At 35.7% G+C, this 24,901-nt stretch overlaps 1 protein-coding gene across 8 annotated transcripts in view; it reads right to left on the bottom strand.

Moving 5' to 3' along the window:
• The window catches only part of TOR1AIP1 (torsin 1A interacting protein 1), a 48,001-nt gene that overhangs the window by 12,645 nt on the left and 10,455 nt on the right, over window positions 1-24,901 (bottom strand). For 3 of the 8 annotated variants that reach the window (XM_044942775.2, XM_025285539.3, XM_025285538.3), the window contains 6 exons: window positions 24,269-24,313; window positions 6,673-6,714; window positions 5,668-5,751; window positions 3,644-3,700; window positions 1,114-1,155; window positions 516-584 (listed from right to left, as the gene is read on the bottom strand). In XM_044942775.2, the coding sequence (XP_044798710.2) occupies window positions 516-584; window positions 1,114-1,155; window positions 3,644-3,700; window positions 5,668-5,751; window positions 6,673-6,714; window positions 24,269-24,313 (339 nt within the window). The remainder of the gene's footprint in view (window positions 1-515; window positions 585-1,113; window positions 1,156-3,643; window positions 3,701-5,667; window positions 5,752-6,672; window positions 6,715-24,268; window positions 24,314-24,901) is intronic. The other 5 variants (XM_044942777.2, XM_025285540.3, XM_006048655.4 and 2 more) reach the window with 2 other exon arrangements.

Consider the following 24,901-nt stretch of genomic DNA (forward strand, 5'->3'; position numbering starts at 1 on the left):
CCTACAATGCTGGAGACCTGGATTCGATCTCTGGGTTGGGAAGATCCCAACCAGAAGAGAACAGCTACCCACTTCAGTATTCTGGCCTGGAGAATTCCACGGACTGTAGAGTCCATAGGGTCGCAAAGAGTCGGACACTACCGAGCGACTTTCACACAAACAATTGTTAAATATAAAAAAAAACAACGAAAAACAGGTATTGTCAAAAGATCAGAATTTCATTTTCATGTGCAGATTGTACAACTGCTGGATAGAACTGACAACTTGTCAAGTACAGACGTATCATCCACTGGTTTTCTCACACTATCTACATTTTTTACCAGTCCAAACATAGAAATAACTACACTAGCAATTATAATAAAAGTCCTTTATTAATGAGATCACAAACAACTCAAATGCTTATCTGAAGAATTAAACAGCTTTATCCGTTAAATAATCAAGAAAACAGCAAATAAAATTACTTCAATAACAGATTTAAAAATACTTCAATAACAGGTACAGATTTATCAACTTACTTTGCATCTTAGTCCTTATTCTTACGGTTTGTTCAGTCCTTTCCTGAGGAGTTTTCTGATATCCTGAGCCTGCAACATATCAAGATATCACTGCACATACTTTGAAAATGTATACTATATCTAAGTGTTATAAGGTACATTTATCAGAAAGGTACAACAAAGTTAAGGAGGGAAAAAACAAAAGCAATAGGTTCAGAAGTAAACAATAATGTCAAAAGATCACATCAGTGAGGATGAACTACTTCCCACAACAAAAAAGGCAACAAATAAACACATAATCTCCTAACAGACAAAACTATGTACAAGTCCTTTGCTATGGTCTATGAGACTGGGATTGTCAATACTTAATTAACACTTTGGTGTTAATTAAGAACAGAAAGGTTAACCATTTACTTTTGAAAATAAATTATGTTTGGTAAAGTAGTCCTGAACACATTTCCACATTACAGAGTACCAATATTACATATAGTACCAATCTGTGGTGGATTAAAAGGCAAAGGGGGTAAAATGACTTTCAATCCTATTCAAATTTTTGTTGGCAGAATAAGACTGGGTTAGACTTGGTTAACTGATAAAGAATAGACAACCAACCACTTACTTAGCTTTAATGGTTGCTCATCAAAAGCTGTGAAGTCTCCACCTGAAACAGAAGCCAGAGATAAGGTCATAGAAACCTTGGGGAAAAAAATGAAGATGGCTGGATGCATAGACATTTTGCTTGTTTACTACTGACACCAAAACCAAACAAAAAAAATCAAACCTTTCTGTCATCAGTCCCAAACATATACAACCTGTGTTTTCCTTTCCTAAACTTCAAAATGTTCAGGAATTGGATAATAAGAAGCTAGCTTTAAGAGGAACACCATCAAAATAATGGCTAAATGTACTGACTGCTTAACCAGTACTAAGTATAATTTTATTAATTCTCACACTTTATGTGGTAGATACTATTATTCCTATTTCATAAATAAGGAAACTGAAAATTTCCCCAAGATTAAATATGTAAAGGTAGTAGGACTGAGATATAAACCCAGCAGTTCATATATGACAGTATATACCACACAAGCAGATTTGTGAACACCATATAAGCAAAGTAGTGCAAGACGCTACTTCATGTTTTGGGATGCTATTTAAGGACAACTATAAAATGATGCAAGGGGATAATTAGAAAATGATATTACAATTATAATGTGGTAGATTTCCAAATCTGCCCTGAAGAAACAAGTTACTTCTACCTACTGATACAAGCATCAATATAAATTTATGTTCAACGTAATTTTTTTTCCTGACTATAAATGTAATATATATGCTGGCTGTAATACAAACACACCATTCTAGAAATGCATAACCTAAAAATTCATTAACATCTACTATGTGTCTACTATGTGCAAAACACTGTAGGGAAATTATGATGAATAACACAGACAGACGTATATTCCAGATTTGTTTTCAGTCTATACTAACAAAGAACTTCAAAAAAGTAGACACATGCTTTTTTGTATTGTCTTTCATTGATTCTATGAAGTAATTTTTAAAAAAACACCTTTGCATTAGGGCTGTAACTTACAATCAATGGTATGACACAGTTTAACTAGATGGTTTTCTTTCTCAGTGACATGTAAAAGCGATGGCATTTTACATTCAATGAAATATATACTGATCACCTAACTGTATACAAACAACTCATTTTCCATAACTGTATATACCATAAGTATACCATAAGTATAGCATAATTAATATAGGGAGACACATTTCAGAGCTTCCAAAGAGTAAAGATTTAGAATAACAAAGGGCAAATATATAAGATGATTCAGAGAGTAATTTTCCATAAAAGACTGATTTTTGTTTCAGCTGCTTTAAATTCCAAACTCAGAACCTACTAAAAACTAATACATTTATAGTATATATATATATACACACACACACATATATATGTATGTATATAGGTTTAGTAGGTTTGTGTGTGTATATATGTATACACACACACATATATATGTATACATACATACATACATATATATATACACACACACACACACACACACACACACACATATATAAAGTGGAATTCTCTGAACATATTAAATAGTCTCACGGCTAGTCTCATGGCTTCACTGGTGGCTCAATGGTAAAGAATCTGCCTGTTAAGGCAGGAGACATGTGTTCAATCCCTGATCCAAGAAGATTCCACATTCCATGGAGCAACTAAGCCCATGTGTCACAACTATTAAGCCTGTGCTCTAGAGCCCAGCAGTGGCAACTACTGAAGCCCACGTACCCTAGAGCCCAGGCTTCACAACAAGAGAAGTCACTGCAATGAGAAGCCTGCGCCACCGCAACTGGAGAGGAGCCCCTGCTCTCTGCAACCAGAGAAAAGCCAGTGCAGCAATGAAGACTCAGCACAGCCATAAATAAATAAATAAAATTACATATATTAAAAAACATGTTTCTTTAAAAATATAAAAAGTCTCATTTTTAAAATGGTCATGTGGGAGGAAAACGAAGTCCTTGAAGATTTTACATTCCAGGATATTTTTGATTGATTATTAATTTGAATTTTGGAATTTTACTTAAAAATGGAAAAGAAAAAAACACTGCAACTTCTGCTTAATCTAAGAAATACATACTCATTATAGATAATCTATAAAATATAGATTAAAAAAATGAAAAACATCAACAACGGTTTTACTGTCCTGAACAAATCATTGTTAGCATCTTCATATTACCTCCCAATCTGTGTTACATTTTCTCAACATTTTATTATGAAAAATTTCAAAGTTGGAAGCAAGGCTGTAAGACTGTTATATACACACCAACCAATGTACCATGAATTTACTATACCTGATTTATCAACAAATGTGTACTGCAAACAAGGACATTCAACAAGCCACAGAAAGCAGTAGTTTTTTGTTTTTCTTTCATTCAAAATCAAGGTTGAGTACAGAGGTGATTAACTCAAGAAGCAAATTCAAGATATAAGATGAGTTTTTTTTTTTTTTTTAAACATTCACTATACCCTCTTTCAACATTTTACACTAAACTGCAAAAGAAAATCTTCAAAAATAAGAATAGCATTTGACCACAATCACATCTAGACTTTTAAGAGTGTAAATTACGGTTTTACCTACTTTGTGATGACTGCCAAAATGATTCTTTATATTGACTTGACGATCTGGTGGTTTGGTCTAAAAACAAAAAAGAAATATAGTATACTATAAAGCACATTTAACTTTCTAAGTGCACATTTACCAGAAAATAATGAATAATCAAAAGAGCAAAAATATTCAGATAAACCTCAGGGAATTCAACACTTAAATGTGAATGTATAATTTATTTAAAAAAATAGTTTCTAAAGGGTCATGTTATATCTGAAAAATTAATTATCTGTCTTTTCTTTTTAAAGATAAAAGTAAGACACAGAACATGGCAGGAGATAAAAGAAATAATGACACCTGTGAATGGGGGAAAATCTTAAAATTTTACAATAATGGATCTTCCTGGAATCATTACCATCCATTTTGCTTTAAATTTTTCTTATAAGTGATCAATATGTTATGTATTTTAGTCTTCCCTTCTTAAAAAATCTGCATTTTTTTTTTCATTTACAAGTAGAATTTATAACAAATTATGTTTAAAAGCAATCAGATTGCTATCTTGGGAGCAAAAGTACTTGACACATCCAGGCAGTGGCTAAGTAGTTTTGCTAGCGTACTCCTATGAACTAAAAAACTTTTGAGCATCAATCTCCAAAATATACTTTAAATTTATATATAAGCATTACTAAAATAACATTAACTAATGTACGTATTATAAACAAGCTAAAATAGACATTTTAAATGGATGAAATAAAAGCTGTAACACACTAAAATCTAGTATTTCCCTTCTGCACTCCAGTGGGTTTTCTCCCACCTCTGTGGTGACAATAGGCCCAGAAGAGAATCTAGAGACATCAGTACTCCTCCTAATATGCTTCACTTCTTTGTTCTTTAGCTAGAGTTTACTTCTGCATGGGGTATATGTGGTTCAGTAAGAATTTATTAGAATTCAAAGTGATTACAGAGCCTGTGGTTTATGTAGTTTCAAAGAGTAGCCCTGGTGGCAATGGTATCGAGCCAGCGGCTATACGAATGGCTTACTCAGTCTCTCAGTTTTAGAGCATAGGTGTATGCATATAGGAAAACTAACAAACACTAACAACAGCACATAATTTGAGTGTTTACTATTTGCCAGGCACTCTGAGTAATTCAACCTCACAACAAACCAGTGAGGAAACTGAGGAACAGAAAAGTTAAGCAATTGCCTGAGGGCACACCACCTATCGATAGTACTGGAAGAGTGAAACCCAGTGAAACTCAAGAGCCACAATCTTAACCACTATATTAGACTCTTGCACATCTCCCTTGGGATTTATGTGTCAAGAAAGGATGGGGAAAAGTGACAAAGGATGGGAAATATAAAGAATATCAACTGCCCATAAACTGGCTTCTGAGCTCATTTTGAAAGTACAATGATTAAGTAAAACATAAACAAATTATAGAAATTCTCGAAAGGTGGGGAAGAGTAAATAGAGATTTAATTGTTAATGGGACTAACATATAAATAAAACTACTCATAAGTTACACTGTTTACAAATTTGATCGGCACTCTCATTAAGCCTCAAGCTGGTACTTCTTTTTCCTTCAGTTGATTTTTTTCCTTGAATAAACTTAAACATCAATTTTCATGAACAATCAGAAACTGTTACTGCTAACTTGGTGTGAATTTGAACAATTCAGAGATAAAAGTAGTAATCTAAGTTTACCAAAACTTCCTAAAACCTAGCTAACACTCCTGACAGTATAGTGAGTCTATGCCAGTGTGATCAGTTTCTCTACCAAAGTTTTTTAAAAACCACAAATAACTTTTTTTTGGTGCAAAAAAATATGTTCCACAAATAACAAGGCAAGGTAGAAGTGATTTGTTTGTTTAGATATTATATTACTAATCCAGATACATAAGTGGAATTTTAATAAATGTTTAAAAGTACACTTTTTAAAAAGTAGTTTTAATACTTTAAAATATTTTTTAAAAAAGCAAATTCACAGAATACTTTATACGCTACCTAGAACTACAGCTCCTAAGATAAGAGTCATAAAGCATAAAGCAATGTTACCTCCAGACTCAACAGAATCCCCGGATCTGACCTTAACAGTAACATCACTGTCAGAGTTGTCTTGATCATTTTCCTCAGTTTCCCCTAAAACAAAATAAAAACACACCATTATAGTCTTTATTCTATGTCTTAAAAGATCTGGATTAAAAAAAAATAAAAACAATGACATTAAAATGAAGCCTTTTAAATAATCAGATATAGAACTATTATGCTTACTATCCAGAGTCACAAAGTTCTAAATAAGCTAAAGTTGAGCTCATTTATTTCATGTTCTCTGAAGTACATAATTATATCCCAAACGAATATTCAGTAAGATTGTATTCTAAGGCTTTAGACTAAAAAAGTAAACAAACGAACATTAAACAGAAGGAAAGTTTTACCTTATGGTGAGGAAAAGTACATACAATTAGTGTACAAATTCATACAAGATTAGCATATGCACTAATGTGTTTACATATATGTGTGTATGTTTGCGAACAGGGTGTGTGTATACATACACCCATACACAAACATTTCAGTATGCAGGGGACTAATCTCAGATTACGGTGAACTTAAAAGCAGACTAAGCGATGGCTGATTCATGTTGAGGTTTGACAGAAAACAACAAAATTCTGTAAAGCAATTATATTTCAATTAAAAAATAAATAAATTTTAAAAAACACACTAAATTTTATGGTACTATTCAAATATAAGATTTGGAAAACTGGTTATTTTAATACCATAATCAAAGGCTAGAACATGACAGAAATGGAACATATTAGCTTTGCTTAAATTAATTTCAACATACAAAAGATGCTTAAAATATACATAAGAGCCATCATCATGCATTCTATCCTATTTTATCTGTTCATTTAACAGTTCAGACTTTAAGCATGAATATTTTTTTCTTGAAGAAAAAGGCCTTCTTTACTGTCCTCTCTCTTAAATACCTACCAAAATTGCTTCTAATCTTAACAACAACAAAAAGATTTAGAAAATACTGCATGGTATTTTAAGCGAAAATACCTTCTTCCAAGAAATTGACCTTCTGTTGGACACTGGCAGCTTCTAGAAAAGAAAAGCATACATGTTGTATATAACATCATAAACCAAAATTCAGGAATAAATAAGAACATTTAATTTAGTTAAGTGAATATTACATCACACCAATTAAACTTTTTTCCCCGTTAAATCATAAAAAAGAAAGGATTATTTCCCTTTACACTATTTCAGAAATAAGTGTGCTACAAACTAGAATCAGAAACTTTGTTTCTTCAGAGAGGTCGATTTATATTATAAAATGTAACCTGTGTTTGTAGAAAATGTGAAGCTCTATGTTGATAAAGAGGCCCCTAGGTTGGTAAATAGGTTTACTGTATTCTCTTTCTCATATCTGCTAGATTTCCCATACTCCTTTGAAAAAGCCAACCACAAAAGCGGAGCTGAAAAACCAGTGTTTTAATGCACAGGTGTGTCTAAAGAGATTGTAAGAAAGGTAAAGAAACGCTCCTAGTTCCAGCAGGTCCATATACACCACTATTCTCAGAGTCAGAGAATTTGGACAAAGATAAATGAGTAAAATGTGTCAAAGAAATGCAGTATTTTCACATGGGCTATTCTGATTTTTGGGGGGTTTTTTGGCCATGTAGCTTCGCTTGTGGTATCTTAGTTCCCCAATCAGGGATTGAAGCTGGGGCCTTGGCAGTGGAAGAGCAGAGTCCCAACCACTGGACCACAGGGAATTTCCTGATTTTTTGTTTTTTAATAAAGGAACATATACCCAAATGTTAAGCATTGCACAATTGGGCTAAAATATTGCTGAATGATCATATGAGAATAGAATGAACCAGAATGAAAATTTGTTTCCTTTCAGATCTTCCTCTGTTGACTGTAACTCCTATTTGCTTTTCAAAAGAAAAAAGGATTGTATTGTAGAAGGCAACTACCAACAACCCATCGTACTATGAATGTGGAAATACTTTTTAAAAATCAGTTTAATTAGACTGGTATAACATCAATACTAGCCAAGCTACTTTTACTTGATAGTGCCAAGTGCAAATTGACATTTGACAACATTTTTGCTATAAAAAAAATTAACTCTGAGAAAACGGCTAATAATACTATGCAATTCTTTCTTTGGGTTTCCCTAGTTGCTCAGCTGGTAAAGAATCTGCCTGCAATGCAGGAGACTCAGATTCGACTCCTGGGTCAAGGTCTCCTGGAGAAGTGTTAGGCTATCCACCCCAGTATTCTTGGGCTTTCCCGGTGACTCAGAGGTAAAGAATCCACCTGCAGTGTGGGAGACTTGGGTTCAATCCCTGGGTCAGGAAGATCCCCTGAAGGAGGGCATGGCAACCCATTCCAGTATTCTTGCCTGAGAATCATGGACAGAGGAGCCTGGTGGGCTATAGTCTGTGGGGTTGCAAAGAGTCGGACACAACTAAGCACAGCACAGCACAGGATTCTTTCTTTAGAAAGACTGTCTTTTCATTTTATCTTCTTTTTCCCAAGCAGAAAACTGCAAAGTCAAACTTGTTTTATCGTTATTCTATTAAAATGTTAATATTTCCATTCACATTAAAAGGTATTGCCCTCTTTGACATTTTATTTTCTAAATTCATAACCATTAACAGTACTTCTTTTTTATACAGCAGTTTTGCTTTATTCATTTATGCAACTATTTACAAAGCATATAAAAAATATTTTAAGAGCCAAAGCATTTCCTCTAAAGTCAGGAACAAGACAAGGGTGCCCACTTTCACCATTACTATTCAACATAGTTTTGGAAGTTTTGGCCACAGCAATCAGAGCAGAAAAAGAAATAAAAGGAATCCAAATTGGAAAAGAAGAAGTAAAGCTCTCACTGTTTGCAGATGACATGATCCTCTACATAGAAAACCCTAAAGACTCCACCAGAAAATTACTAGAACTAATCAATGACTATAGTAAAGTTGCAGGATATAAAATCAACACACAGAAATCACTTGCATTCCTATACACTAATAATGAGAAAACAGAAAGAGAAATTAAGGAAACAATTCCATTCACCATTGCAACGGAAAGAATAAAATACTTAGGAATATATCTACCTAAAGAAACTAAAGACCTATATATATAAAACTATAAAACACTGGTGAAAGAAATCAAAGAGGACACTAACAGATGGAGAAATATACCATGTTCATGGATTGGAAGAATCAATATAGTGAAAATGAGTATACTACCCAAAGCAATCTATAGATTCAATGCAATCCCTATCAAGCTACCAACAGCATTCTACACGGAGCTAGAACAAAGAATTTCACAATTTGTATGGAAATACAAAAAACCTCGAATAGCCAAAGCGATCTTGAGAAAGAAGAATGGAACTGGAGGAATCAACCTTACCTGACTTCAGGCTCTACTACAAAGCCACAGTCATCAAGACAGTATGGTACTGGCACAAAGACAGAAATATAGATCAATGGAACAAAATAGAAAGCCCAGAGATAAATCCACACACCTATGGACACCTTATCTTTGACAAAGGAGGCAAGAATATACAATGGATTAAAGACAATCTCTTTAACAAGTGGTGCTGGGAAATCTTGTCAACCACTTGTAAAAGAATGAAACTAGAACACTTTCTAACACCATACACAAAAATAAACTCAAAATGGATTAAAGATCTAAATGTAAGACCAGAAACTATAAAACTCCTAGAGGAGAACATAGGCAAAACACTCTCTGACATACATCACAGCAGGATCCTCTATGACCCACCTCCCAGAATATTGGAAATAAAAGCAAAAATAAACAAATGGGACCTAATTAACCTTAAAAGCTTCCGCACATCAAAGGAAACTATTAGCAAGGTGAAAAGACAGCCTTCAGAATGGGAGAAGCTAATAGCAAATGAAGCAACTGACAAACAACTAATCTTGAGAATATACAAGCAACTCCTACAGCTCAACTCCAGAAAAATAAATGACCCAGTCAAAAAATGGGCCAAAGAACTAAATAGACATTTCTCCAAAGAAGACATACAGATGGCTAACAAACACATGAAAAGATGCTCAACATCACTCATTATCAGAGAAATGCAAATCAAAACCACTATGAGGTACCATTTCACACCAGTCAGAATGGCTGCGATCCAAAAGTCTACAAGTAATAAATGCTGGAGAGGGTGTGGAGAAAAGGGAACCCTCTTACACTGTTGGTGGGAATGCAAACTAGTACAGCCACTATGGAGAACAGTGTGAAGATTCCTTAAAAAACTGGAAATAGAACTGCCTTATGATCCAGCAATCCCACTGCTGGGCATACACACTGAGGAAACCAGAAGGGAAAGAGACACGTGTACCCCAATGTTCATCGCAGCACTGTTTATAATAGCCAGGACATGGAAGCAACCTAGATGTCCATCAGCAGATGAATGGATAAGAAAGCTGTGGTACATATACACAATGGAGTATTACTCAGCCATTAAAAAGAATACATTTGAATCAGTTCTAATGAGGTGGATGAAACTGGAGCCTATTATACAGAGTGAAGTAAGCCAGAAAGAAAAACACCAATACAGTATACTAATGCATATATATGGAATTTAGAAAGATGGTAACAATAACCCTGTGTACGAGACAGCAAAAGAGACACTGATATATAGAACAGTCTTATGGACTCTGAGAGAGAGGGAGAGGGTGGGAAGATTTGGGAGAATGGCATTGAAACATGTAAAATATCATGTATGAAACGAGCTGCCAGTCCAGGTTCGATGCACGATACTGGATGCTTGGGGCTGGTGCACTGGGATGACCCAGAGGGATGGAATGGGGAGGGAGGAGGGAGGAGGGTTCAGGATGGGGAACACATGTATATCTGTGGCGGATTCATTTTGATATTTGGCAAAACTAATACAATTATGTAAAGTTTAAAAATAAAATAAAATGAAAAAAAAATATTTTAAGAGCCAATGGTCACGTCTTAGTTATTTTAATAATAGTAATCCTTAGTATCTTCATGTTGCTAGTTTTCAAAAAACTTCATGTGTTAATCTGATTCCCATAGCATCATAAGAGATACTATCATAGGTAAGGCTCAAAGATACCAAGTGCCCTGTCTAAGGGTGTCAAGACTAACAAGTGACAAAAAAGGACTGGAATAGACTCTTCTGATTTCGAGTCTACTATTCTACCACATCGGCTTTGTTCATAATAATAGCACATAGTAAGCACTCAGTAATTTAGAAAATTTTATTTTTAAATTAATTTTTTAAAGCAGTTTAAGATTCATGAAACTGGGGGAGGGACAGAGATTGCCCATATGCTCCCGGCCTCTACACATGCATCGTCTTCCCCATTACCAACATTCCTATCACAGTGGCACATTTATTACACCTGATAAACCTACACAGATACATCATAACCACCCAAAGACCGTAATTTACATTACAGCTCTTTTCTTTCTTTTTTCAGTTCTATCTTGATGCTGCACCTTCTATGGGTTTAGACAAATGTACAATGACATGTATAATACCATTATGGTATTATACAGAATATTTTCACTGTCCTAGAAATCTTCTGTGCCAGACTTATTCGTTGCTCCCCCATCTCCTACCCCCAATCCTTGGCAATCACTGATCTTTTTACTGTCTCAAGAGTTTTGCATTTTCCAGGATGCCATATAGTGAGAATCATACAGTATGCAGCACTTTCAGATTAGTTTCTTTCACTCAGTAAGATACATTTAAGGTTCTTCCATGTCTCTTCATGACTTGATAGTTCTTAACACAATATTATCCCATTGTCTGGATGTTTATTTAGCCATTCACCTATGGAAAGATATCTTGGTTGCTTTTAAGGTTTGGCACTTATGAATAAAAAGGTGCCACACACGTGTACAGGTTTGTGTGTGGACCTAAGTTTTCAACTCCTTTGGGTAAATATCCAGGAGTGTGATTGCTGGGTTGCATACTAAGGGTATGTTTAGTTTTTTAAGAAACTATAAAAGTAACCTCAAAGGGGACCACTCTGCATTCCCACCAGCAACAAACAGGACTTCCTGTTGCTACACATTCATATCAGCATTTGGTATTAAGTGTATATGGCACCCCACTCCAGTACTCTTGCCTGGAAAATCCCATGGACGGAGGAGCCTGGTAGGCTGCAGTCCATGGGGTCACGAAGAGTCGGACACTTACTGAGCGACTTGACTTTCACTTTTCACTTTCATGCACTGGAGAAGGAAATGGCAACCCACTCCAGTATTCTTGCCTGGAGAATCCCAGGGACAGGGGACCCCGGTGGGCTGCCGTCTATGGGGTCGCACAGAGTCGGACACGACTGAAGGGACTAGTGGTAGTGGTGGTAGTTGTGGTGGTGGTAGTAGCAGTGGTATCTCATTGTTTTCAATTGCATTTCCCTGATGACATACAATAGAGAGCATCTTTACATATGTTTGCCATCTAACTTCTTTGGTGAGGTATCTATTATGCTCTTTGACCCATTTTTAAATTAAGTTGTTTTCTTATTGTTGAGTTTTGAGAGTTCTTTGTATATTTTGGATAACAGTACTTTCTCAAATATGTCACTTGCAAATATTTGCTTCCTATCTATAGCTTACCTTCTCATTCCCTTGACACTGTCTTTTGCTGAGCAGAAGTTTTTAATTCTAACAAAATTTGGCCTATCAATTATTTCTCATGGATTCTGCTTTTGGTTTATACCTAAGAAGGCATCACCAAATCCAAGATCATCTAGGTTTTCTTCAATGTAATCTACAAGTTTTATAGCTTTGTGCTTACGTTTGGGTCTGTGATCTATTTTGAGTTAATTTTTGTGATAGGTGTTAAGGTCTACGTGCAAATTCTTTTTTTTTTTCTTCATGTAGATGTCCAGTTGTTTCAGTATCATCTGTTGAAAAGACTCTCTGTTCCATTATATTGCCTTCACTCCTTTGTCAAAGATCAGTTGACTGTATATGGCTCTACCTATGGGCTCTGTACTCTACTCCAATGATATATTTGTTTATTCTTTTGACAGTAGCACATTGTCTCAGTTATTGTAGCTTTAGGTTTAGTTTAGCTTGGAGTTCTGTCCTACTTTATTCTTCCAGTATTCTGTTAGTTACTCGGGGTCTTTTGTTTCTCCACATAAACTTTAGGGCTGATTTGTTGATATCCATGAGCTAACTTGCTGGGATTTCGTTCAGTGTTGCATTGAATCTACTGATTAAGTTGGGAAGAAATGACATCTTGACAATATTGGGTCCTCCTATCCATAAACATGGAACATCTCCCCATTTACTTAGTAATTATTTTATTTTACTCATCAAGTTTTGTATTTTTTTAAAATATAGTTCTTATATATATTTTGTTAGACTTATATCTAAGTATTACATTGTGGGATATGCTAATGATAATTATATTGTTTTCATTTTCAAATATCTCGTTCATTGCTGGTATGTAAGAAATTGCTTGACTTTTGTGTATTAACCTTGTATCCTACAAACTTGCATGACTGCTTGTAAGTGCCAGGAAGTTTTTGGTCCATTCTTTTGGATTTTCTACATAGACAGTCATATCATCTGTGAATAAAGACAGTTTTAGTTCTTCCTTCTCAATCTCTATACCTTTTATTTCCTTTTCTCTTACTGCACTAGCTAGAACTTCGAGCCTGATGTTTAAAAGTGGTGAGCAAAGTCATCTTTGCCTTGTACTTGAGGTTAGTACAAAATGTTCCAGTTCCTTACCATTATACATGATGCTAGCTGTACTTTCTGCAGATAGTCTTTATCAAGTTGAGACAGTTTACCTCTATTCCTAATTTTTTATCATGAGTGAGTGTTAGACTCTATCAAATGCTTTTTTCTGCATCTACTGATATTATTGTATGATTTTTCTTTACTCTGTTAATGATTATATGAGTTGATTTTCAAATGTTAAATCAGGCTTTGAACACCTGGAATAAATCCTATTTGGTTGTAGTGTATTCTTCTTGTACTTTCAGTGTCTGTGTTCATGAGAAATATTAGTCTGTAGTTTGTAAAACAATTTCAAATATTTAAGTAACACTGATCTATAGGTTTCATGCATACATCATTACATATCTACATCTATGTGCTCACAATCAAATATTTTATCCCCCTTTACCTACTTCCCCTTCCCCACTGTTCTTTCCCTTTTGATAATCAATACTTTGTTCTCTATATATCTACATGCTTACTTTTGTTTGGTTTGTTCACTTAAATATTAGCTTTTTATATGCTACATATGAATGAAATCATATGTATGTCTTCCTCTGACTTATCTTAGCATCATGCCCTCAAGATCCATACATGTTGTCACAAATGGCAAAATGCCATCTTTTTATTAGTCATATTACACTGTATGTATGTTATATATATATGTGTGTCTGTGTGTGTATATATATACACCACATCTTCTTTATCCACTTATCTGTTGATAGGCACTTGGGTTGTTTCCGTATCTTGGATACTGTACGTAATGCTGTGATGATCGGTAAGTGGCGATGCAGATATCACTTCAGATTAGTATTTTCATATTCTTTGGATAAATGCCCAGGAGTGGGAAAGCTGGATCATATGGTAGTTCTATTCTTAATTTTTTGAGGAATTTTCATACAGTCTTCCAGTCACTGTATCAATTTACATTTCCACCAATAATGTATGAAGAGTCCTTTTCTACATCCTTGCCAACACTTGCTTTATCTTTCCTTTTTTGAGAATTCTGACATGTGTGAGGTGATATCTCACTGTGATTTTGATTTGCATTTCCTTAATAATCAGTTATAAACATTTTTTCATGAATCTGTTAGCTATCTGTATGTCTCTTAGAAAAAAACATCTATTCAGCTCCTCTGTCCAATTTTTAACCAGGTTGTTTGGGGTTTTTTAATTTTTGAGTTGTATGAGATCTTCATATATTTTTGATATTAACCCCATATTTGATATATCATTTGCAAAAACTTTCTCCCGTTCAGTAGGTTATTTTTTCATTCTCTCAATGGTTTCCTTTGCTGTGCGCAGGTTTCTTAGTTTGATGTAATCTCACTTGTTAAATTTTGCATTTGTCTCATCATTTATCCAATAGTTGTTCAGTTTCCGTATTTGTGACTTTTCCAGTTTTCTTCTTGTAGTTGATTTCCAGTTTCATTCCACTGTGATCAGAGAGGATGCATATGATTTCAATCTTCTTAAACTTACTGAGACTTGTTTTATGCCACAACATATTGTCTATCTTTGAGAAAGCTCTGTGTTCACTTGAGAAGAAAGCATATTCTGCTGCATTTGGACGGAATGTTCTTTAAAAATCTATCAAATCAATCTGGTCTAATGTTTAATTTAAAGTCAGTGTTTCCTTGTTGACTTTCATCTGAAAGATCTACTCATTGATGAAAGTGAGGTGTTATGCCCTATTATTATTATGTTGCTGTCGCTTTCTCCCTTTAGGTCTGCTAACAATTGCTTTAATACACTTTGGTGTGCCTATGTCAGATGCAAATATGATAATCATTGTAGTGTCTTCTTGATGGGTTGTCTCATTACTATATACTGTTCATTTTTACATCTTGCTACCTTTTTTGGCTTGAAGTCTATTTTTCCAGATATGAGTATGGAGATAGCTTTCTTTTGGCTGCTATTTGCTTCATGTATTATCTTCCATGCCTTTACTTCTAGCCTATGTTTAGAGTTCTAGCCTCTTTAGAGCCGAGGTCTAGAGGCAGCATGTACTTGTTTTTCAACCCATCCAGCCACTCTGTGTCTTTTGACTGGTGAGTACAATCCATTTATATTTGTGGTAATTACTGTAAAGACAGTTACTACTATTATATATATATATATATATATTTTTTTTTTTTTCCTGGTTGATCTATATCTTCATTGTTTCTCCTTGTATTTCTGTTGCCATTCTGGTTTGGTGATTTTCTAAGATATTTTCCACAGGTTCCTCTCATGTTTTGTGTCTCTGCTTAATGTTTATCCTAAGTTTTGTATGAAATATCTCAGTTAAAATAGTCCATTTTCTGTTGATAGCATCTTATCTTCATTCACCTATACAAGTTCTGTCCTTTTCCTCTTCTCCTTTTATGTTTTTGTTGTCTTAAATTATCCCTTTTAAAGTTGTGAGTCTGTTATCAAAGTGAGATAGCTCTATTTATTCTTCTTTTTTTTTCTCCCTTTAATCTTTATGTAATAAAAGATGGTTTAAAAACCTTTTTTGATAGACAGTTGTAATTTTCTGGCTCTACTTATCACCTTGCTCAAAGTTTTGCACATTTTGGCCACTTTGTTTCTGGTTGAAGATCCCCTTTCAATATATTTTGCAAGGCACGTTTAGTGTTGATGAACTCCATCAGTTTTTGTCTGGGAGAGTCTTTTTCTCCTCTATATCTGAATGGTAACTTTGGAGGATCGAGTATTCTTTTGTGACAGTTTCTATTTTTCAGTATTTTGAAAATGTCATTCTATTCCTTCTTGGCCTATAGGGTTTCTGCTGAGAAATTCACCAATAGCCTAATGAGGGTTCCTTTGTAGGTCACCATTTTTTGTCTGGCTGCCTTTAAAATACTGTTATTGAATTTTGAGAATTTAGGCCTCCTTCATTTTTAAAACATCTTATTTCTCTTTTCTCATCTACTTGTATCATTTCTAGATTTCTATCTAGACATCACTACCTCTCTCTTCATTACTTTGACATTACTTTGCCAACAAAGGTCTGTCTAGTCAAAGCTGTGGTTTTTCCAGTTGTCATGTATGGATGTGAGAACTGGACTATAAAGAAAGCTGAGCATCGAAGAATTGATGCTTTGGAACTGTGGTATGGAGAAGACTCTTGAGAGTCCCTTGGACTGCAAGGCAATCAAACCAGTTAATCTTAAAGGAAATCAGTACTGAATATTCATTGGAAGGACCGACGCTGAAGCTGAAACTCCAATACTTTGGCCACCTGATGCAAAGAACTGACTCATCTGAAAAGACTCTGATGCTGGGAAAGATTGAAGGCGGAAGGAGAAGGGGACGACAGAGGATGAGATGGTTGGATGGCATCATCGATGTGATGGACATGAGTTTGAGCAAGCTCCGGGAGTTGGTGATGGACAGGGAGGCCTGGCGTGCTGCAGTCCATGGGGTTGCAATGAGTTGGACACGACTGAGCGACTGAACTGAACTGAACTCTCTCTTCATGTGGTCTGCTCTCATTCTAATGAATTCTTCATCTTATTTATTGTGTTCTTTAGCTCCAGAATTTGTTTCAGAATTTTAATATCTTGGTAAGGTAGTCTTTCTGCCCATTGGTTTTATCAGTGAGCTCATTAAACTGAGTTTTATTATATCTTTGAGTATTATATCTTTATTACATCTTTGAGTATCTTCATGATAACTTTTTAATTCTCTAACAGATTACAATATTTCATGACTTTTTGTTTTTGGAGATCTGTTTTCTTTTTGTGGTATACTGTTACTGTGATTCTTCGTGTTGTTTGATGATGAACTGTTCCTCTGTCAGTGCATTTGATATTAAATGATAGGTTAGCAGTTAGACCTTTGTTTTCCAGTTGGTGGCACTATCACATGGGTTTTGTTTTTCTTACCTAAGCTGCCACTGGTTACATCTGAATGGCATTTTACAGACTCCACCTTCTCTGTAAGAGGTGTGACTGTGCCTTTGTTGTAGGTTTTTGTGCCACCAGGGTCACAGCTCCTTGCTTGTGCTAGAGCCTTTGTCATCACCAGGATGGTGGGCTCTTTCCATTCCTTGCATCTGGGACCCCCTGAGACACAAGCTCCATCATGAGGGAAGATGATGGAGGGGGCAGAGGGACTGGAGTCACACAGGCAACTCTACCTTGTCTGTTATAAGGTTTGCAGGCTCTGCCACTGTGAATGTGAGGTGATGTGGATGTGGGCACCTCAGCAGCTATTGATTTGGGGTCCCAGGCCCCACTGCTGCCATCGACCAGTTACCTGTGGCCTTGGGTGCCAGGCTGGTTGGTTCGCTCGAGTCATGTGTATAGCCTTTCTTGCTGTTTCTGGGTTCTCTGTCTCTGGGCTCTGCTGTTCCCATCAATGGACCCAAATTGCAGCCCCATTTCCACTATTACCTCAGTTCCCCTTCCACTAAGTGTTACATTTCACCCACCTGTAGATGCACAGGTGTGTGGAATTCTCCAGCATCCTGTTGCTTTTAGCAGAGACACCTTTGTTAAGCTGTGGATTTTTCACTGGTTATGGAGTGAAGAGGAGACAAAGGTAGATGTTTCACACTGCTGTGTTTCTGAGGCTGGTGGTCTATAGTTTTTTCTAATGTTTTTGTCTGGTTTTGGTATCAGCATAATGCTGGCCTCACAGAATGAGTTAGAAAGTACTTCCTCTGCTTCCATCCTCCAAGAGACTGTAGAGAATTGGCATAATTTCTTCCTTAAATGTTTGATAGAATTCACTAAGAAACTCACTTGGGCCTCATGCTTTCTATTTTGGAAGGTTATTAATTGTTGATTCAATTTATTTAAGAGATATAGAGCTATTCAGATCACCTATTTCGAGTGAGTTTTGGCCAATTATATCTTTCAAGGAATCAGTTACATCTCATCTAGGTTATCAAATTGGTGGGCATAAAGTTGTTCATAATATTCCCATGTTATCCTTTTAATTTCCATAGGATATACAGTGTCCCCTCTTTAATTATTGACATTAGTAACTTGCATCCTACCTTTTATTCCCCTCCATTTTTTTCCTTCTTTTTCTTTTTTTCTTAGTTAACTTGGGCAGAGGCTTCACCTTTGAAGGACAGGTTTGCATGGTACAATATTCCAGGTTGGTGGGTTTTTTTCTTTGAACACTTTAAATCTTTTACTCTGATCTCTTCTTGCTTGCATGCTTTCTGAGATGTTAGATGTAATTCTGACCTTTATTCCTTTACAGGTCACGTGTTGTCTTCCTCAGGCTTTGTTCAGGTTTCTTTTTTTTTAATTTTGACTTTCTGTGGCTTAACAAAGATAGGCCTAAGTGCATTTTTATTTTTGGCATTTATCTTTCTTGGTGTTTGTGAGATTACTGGATCTGAGTTTAGTGTTTGACATTAACCTGGGAAATTCTCAGTCATTACTGGGCTTCCCAGGTGGCTCAAGTGGTAAAGAATCCACATGGCAATGCAGGAGATGCAGTGGATGCAGGTTCAATCCCGTGGATCAGGAAGACACCCTGGAGGAAGAAATGGCAACCCACTCGAGTATTCTTGCCTAAATCCCAAGGACAGAGGAGCCTGGCAGGCTACAGTTCATGCGGTAGCAAAGAGTCGGATGCAACTGAGCACACAGGCACACAGTCATTAGTATTTCAAACATTTCCTCTGTTCCTTTCTTCTCTGTTATTCACAGTATGCATACATTATACCTTTTGTAGCTGTTGCACAGTCTAGGATATTCTGTATTATTTAGTCATTGTTCTCTTTGCTTTTTGGTTTTTAAGGATTCTATTTTTTAAATTGAGATATAACTGATATTTAACATTGTGTTATGTGTAAGGTATATAATGTGTTGATTTGATATATTGCTGTATGATTATCATCATAGCACTAGCTAATAAATCATGTCATATATTATCATTTCTTTGAGAATGCTATTGATATTCTATTGCTAGAGAGTCTAAGCCATGTCCACTCCAACAAGCCCATCAAGATTCTTCATTTCTGTTAGTGTTTTTTTATCTGCAGCATTTGACTTTCTTAGGATTTCTACTTCTTTGCTGACATTGTTCATCTATTCTTGCATGTAGTCTACCTTATCTATTAGAGTCTACATCATATTAATCATAGTTGTTTTAAATTCCTGATCTGATAATTCTAACATCCATGCCATATCTGGTTGATATTGCTCTATCTTTTCAAACTGCTTTTTTGCATTTCGTCATGTTTTATAATTTTTTTCTTGATGTACTGGGTAAAAAGAATACTGCTGTAAATATGTCTTTAGTAAAGTGGTGGTAAGATGTTGAGGGAGGGGCAGTATCCTGGGAGAAGGGAAGTGTCTTCCAGCTCTGCTACTGCTACTGCTAAGTCACTTCAGTCGTGTCCGACTCTGTGCGACCCCATAGACGGGAGCCCACCAGGCTCTCCCGTCCCTGGGATTCTCCAGGCAAGAACATGGAGTGGGTTGCCATTTCCTTCTCCGATGCATGAAAGTGAAAAGTGAAAGTGAAGTCACTCAGTCGTGTCCGACTCTTAGCGACCCCATGGACTGTAGCTCACCAGGCTCCTCCGTCCATGGGATTTTCCAGGCAAGAGTACCGGAGTGGGGTGCCATTGCCTTCTCTGATCTTCCAGCTCTAGGTGTCCACTTTTTAGTAAGCTCATGCCTCAAGACCATGAACTTCACAACAGTTCAAAGATTTTCCTCTTCCTGTTTAGGTGAAATAGAGAGCTCAGAGTTGTCTGGAGTTGGGTTTATTTCCCATCTCTCAAGTGAGCTGGGCTTTGATATAGTAGGTTCAGTTCGGTTCAGTTCAGCCGCTCAGTTGTGTCCGACTCTTTGCAACCCCATGAATCGCAGCACGCCAGGCCTTCATGTCCATCGCCAACTGCCGGAGTTCACCCAAACTCATGTCCATTGAGTTGGTGATGCCATCCAATCATCTCATCCTCTGTCGTCCCCTTCTTCTGCCCTCAATCTTTCCCAGCATCAGGGTCTTTTCCAGTGAGTCAACTCTTTGCATCAGGTGGCCAAAGGATTGGAGTTTCAGCTTCAGCATCAGTCCTTCCAATGAACACCCAGGACTGATCTCCTTTAGGATAGACTGGTTGGATCTCCTTGCAGTCCAAGGGACTCTCAAGAGTCTTCTCTAACACCACAGTTCAAAAGCATCAATTCTTCGGCGCTCAGCTTTCTTCATAGTCCAACTCTCACATCCATACATGACCACTGGAAAAACCATAGCCTTGACTAGACGGACAGGCTCCAGTTAACGAGATTTCCTTGAGGGCTTGTCTTGTTAAGAACAGAATACCCTGACATGTTTCAAAATGCTGCCTTTCTCCCTCTACCTTGCAGAAGTATGAAGGGATTTTTTTTTTTTTTTTAATGTGAGCCTGGCTGAGCCTCTGGAGGTAAATTTCACAACACAGTAGGGGCCCGCCATAGACTGGGTCCTGTGAAATTTTTTAACTCTTCAGACTTGTCCACACAGAACATCCAACAATTCATGAACTGCAGTTCAGGTTTTCCTACCCAGCACTACCTCCCGCAGAGGCTTCCACTTGTGAGTTTCGGCTCCAGCAAGCTATGACTTCCTGTATTTGCCCATTTCTCCAACCTTGGGGGCAGTGATTTGACCTGTGTCATTTCCTCTCTTATGGATCTAAGAAGAGTTGTTGATTTTTCAGTTGTCAGTTTTTGACTTGTTATTAGGCTAAAGTGGTGACTTCCAAGCTCCTTACATGTGGAACCTTTTAAAAAGTCTCCATCAATAATTTTTTGAGTAAATGAATGAATGGGGGGAAAGCTGAAAAGTGAATTCTTTCTAAAATGAGAGGTTTCAACAATACCTAAATGTAATACAGTAGCTTTGTTAAAATCACATTCATATTGAGGCATTATGGTTTTATATATTTCAAAAATTATTTGTTGTAGCAAAATTTAAGGCTGAACTGATTTTTGAATCTATTAATGGAAATAAAAGTATGTTGAAAATTTACATTCATTCACCAAACTATCAGAAAAAAACAAACAGTACAGTAATCCCTCTTTTTTCATCCTGATAAAATATATTTCCACAATACTTTTGCAAATCTGTGTCAATTGTCTAGAGCAAATTAACTAATAATCAATCCTTCCTATACCAGGTTGCCTACAGTTCAATCTCCCTTTTTTCAGTTTATGTTAGTTATGTCAATTAGTTTTAATTAGCACAATGAAGGATTTAGAAGTATTTTTAAATCAGCTTCTATAAGGGAGTTCTGCACTTACTTTTAATACTTTTAATATGAAGTATTAAATAAATCATGGATTTAATCTAGTTTTGAACACTTTTAAGACTTTTAATATAGGGTCTAAAAATCCTTTCTTTAGAATTCCATGTTCCTAACAGTAAATATTTATCAGCACTATATAAGACATAAAAAATAATTTTTCAAGCAAGGCTATCATGGTAACATCACTAAGAACAAAATCAGTATTATTTTGTGCCTTATAATCCAGCAGTATTTTATGAATTAAGACACCTTAAACAATAATACATTTTATATAGTTGACAAATACTCGTCACTGTAATAGGCTTTTGTCCTGGTTGTATACACATTTTAAAACATAGTTCTCACTCTAAAAACCCAAGTTTACCAATTGAGAATGTCATTCTGAAAATCATTTACCACAAGATAGTTCAAGGAGCCGCACTTAATGTGAGTGTTGTTTCTAACGTAGAGGAGTTTCTCACATTGCCTGAACTCTAAACGTAAAAGAGTGACATTCTATTACAAGACAAACTGTAGTATTTATAACTCTCCTTCTCATTTTGCCTGTTCTGCATCCTTCAAAATTCTAATGCCATAGCCATTAAACTTTCCTGACCTCTTCCACAGAGTAGGGCTCTTCTCTACCATATACATATACCACTATTATAATGCTTATAACAATTTTTTTACCCAAGCGGCAAAGAATGTATAGATAAATATCCAAATACAATTTGATGATGAATCAGCAGTATCTATGACTATATAGCTTTTAATTTCATTTCCCTCTTTTGTCATTCAGCTTCCTTTATTCTAAACTTCTTGGCTGCTACATGGGGGAAGTTAAAGCATTTAAAAAAATTTTTTTTTTAAAGTATTACTCTTTCCTACACACATGCGAAAACTTTCAAGACATTAGAATTCTATTTGGAGCAATAATATCCTAACCAAAAAAAGGTTATTTAAAAAAAATTACAAAGGCTGTGGCTTTTAGACAAATGGCAGTAATTAAATGTGCTATTAAGGAGGTGTCACTTTTCTAACAGTTTCAACCAATTAGGAAAAGGTACTTTCAGAAGTTTAAGGTCTTTTTGTTTGTTATAAAAAACAGATCACTTAAAACCACCTCCTCTGGTAGACATCAACCATTATCTGTATCACTTCCTGTTCACTTTCTTTTGTCTGGTCACAGTTTTAAAGAAAAATACAAAGTCCCAGGATATTTCTACTATAGGCTTTCTTATTCCAAGAAGACAGGAGTCACTGTGTCTCCTTTTTGTGTTGTCAGTAAAACCTAGTGTGGAATGTTCAATCTATGTGTGGACATAAATCTACGTCCAAGCAGTTATTTAACTCTCTGAATTTATTCTTAGAACAAATGATAATTTAGGTGATTTGCTTTCTTTAGGTCTGCCATTAATGCAATTAGAGATGGGTAAACTTTCTCCGTCAAGGGCCAAATAGTAAATATTTTAGGCTTCTCTAGCCACATAAGGTCTCTGTCATATGCGTGTGTATACATATATGTATATATTTATTCCACAAAATGTAAAAATTTTTCTTAGCTTACAGGCTGTATAAAAACAAGACCACACGTCAGGTTTTACTCAGAGGCTGTACTCTGGGGATCCCCGGTATAGATACCTTACTATTCAATGCCAATTATGCTTTGGAGAACAAGAGAGTGGCGCAGCAAGAAGAGAATAAAGAATAGTCTGGAAATATCACAAATGTTCAAGCTCCATGAACAGCCATTTTATACATTTCTAGATTTACTAGCATTACTATTGGGGAAGAAAAAGGGGTGTCATTATTGATCTCACAGAAATTTCCTTTAAGCTGGAAAGTACTTTTTTTAAAGTTAGTTTTTATTATAAAGTACTTACAGAAATAATTTCTAAATCTAGCATAGAAAGAACAGAAAAGTACTAGATTATTTCATCTACAAGTTTGCTTCTATTTAAGACTCTATGACTTAAAAAAAAATTCTTTTTTAAGTTTTTACATAGAGCATTTGAGAAACTGGTAGGTAAAAGTACACATGATAAGCTGCATACTACAAGGATCATTTTCAGTACCCAGACACTATAAATTTTGAAGTCTCTAAAAAAAATTGAGCTTAAGTGGAAGACAAATTTAAACCAAGCTGCAACTATTTATAAAGAAAAATGAAGCTTCTCTCCTTTGACTCATCTCCAAATTTAGAAAATTTGTAACTTAAGACTAAGTCCAACCACAATCAATGTAAGTTCACTTAAAGCCACAGATCTTGGTAGCTCAAGTCTTATATCAAGGCAAATCCTGAAAAGAATATAAACCACTTCAACAAACATGGCAAAGGACACAACTTACTACAGAAAAATTTCCAATTCACTTTCTAAAGCAAGAAAAAACTTAATTGGTAAGTTGTTATCTTTTTTCTTGTGATAGTGTTAACAACTGCTAATAAAAACTAAAATATAGGTTATGACATTTTCTTACATGAACTTAATAATATAACAAAGGACATAATTTCAGAGAATAAAAACCAAGGCTATTGGTCATAAAGACACTGTCCCTCAAGCTGAAATAATGAACAAAGTAATATTTTCAAGCCAGTGACCAAATGAAAGTACTCCTGTATTCTACTGCTAATTCGAAGCCTCAAAGAGAACCTATAAGAATTAGAGATAAACAAACCTAATTCACTCATTTTAGTATTTCCGTTTGTTTTGTGTGCCAAATCTGCAAGAGAGATAGCAACAAAATGATTAGTGCTTAAAAGGAAATGCATCATATGGTTCTTTACCACAGGTTCATCATCAAAACCTTAACAGATTTTTATCACTTAAAAGGACAGTCATCTATCAGGAAAAAAAAAAACAAACAAACAACCTAACTCTTTTAAAAAGAGAGTAACTGAGGAGTAGAAACCTCATGTGAAGGTAAATGTTTCCTTTTTTAGTTCCCACAATAAAGCACCCTTATGGGCTGGGAAACTCTAAAAATGAAGTAGATCTCTTGGAATGACATTCCTAGTTTTCTTTCATAGTCATGAAATCAATTTAAAGGCAATACTCTTCTAAGGTCTTAAAGTGAAAGTTGTTCAGTCATGTCCAACTCTTTGTGACCCCATGACTCTACAGTCCATGGAATTCTCCAGGCAGGATACTGGAGTGGGTAGCCTTTCCCTTCTCCAGGGGATCTTTCCATCCCAGGGATTAAACCCAGGTCTTCTGCATAGAAGGCGAATTCTTTACCAGCTGAGCCACAAGGGAAGAAATGCAGTTAAGGCAGGAAAAATTTATAGCCCTGAGCCACAAAGCCTCAGTC

The sequence above is a fragment of the Bubalus bubalis genome, chromosome 5 (genome assembly GCF_019923935.1).
Source record: "Bubalus bubalis isolate 160015118507 breed Murrah chromosome 5, NDDB_SH_1, whole genome shotgun sequence".
NCBI classification, from domain to species: domain Eukaryota; kingdom Metazoa; phylum Chordata; class Mammalia; order Artiodactyla; family Bovidae; genus Bubalus; species Bubalus bubalis.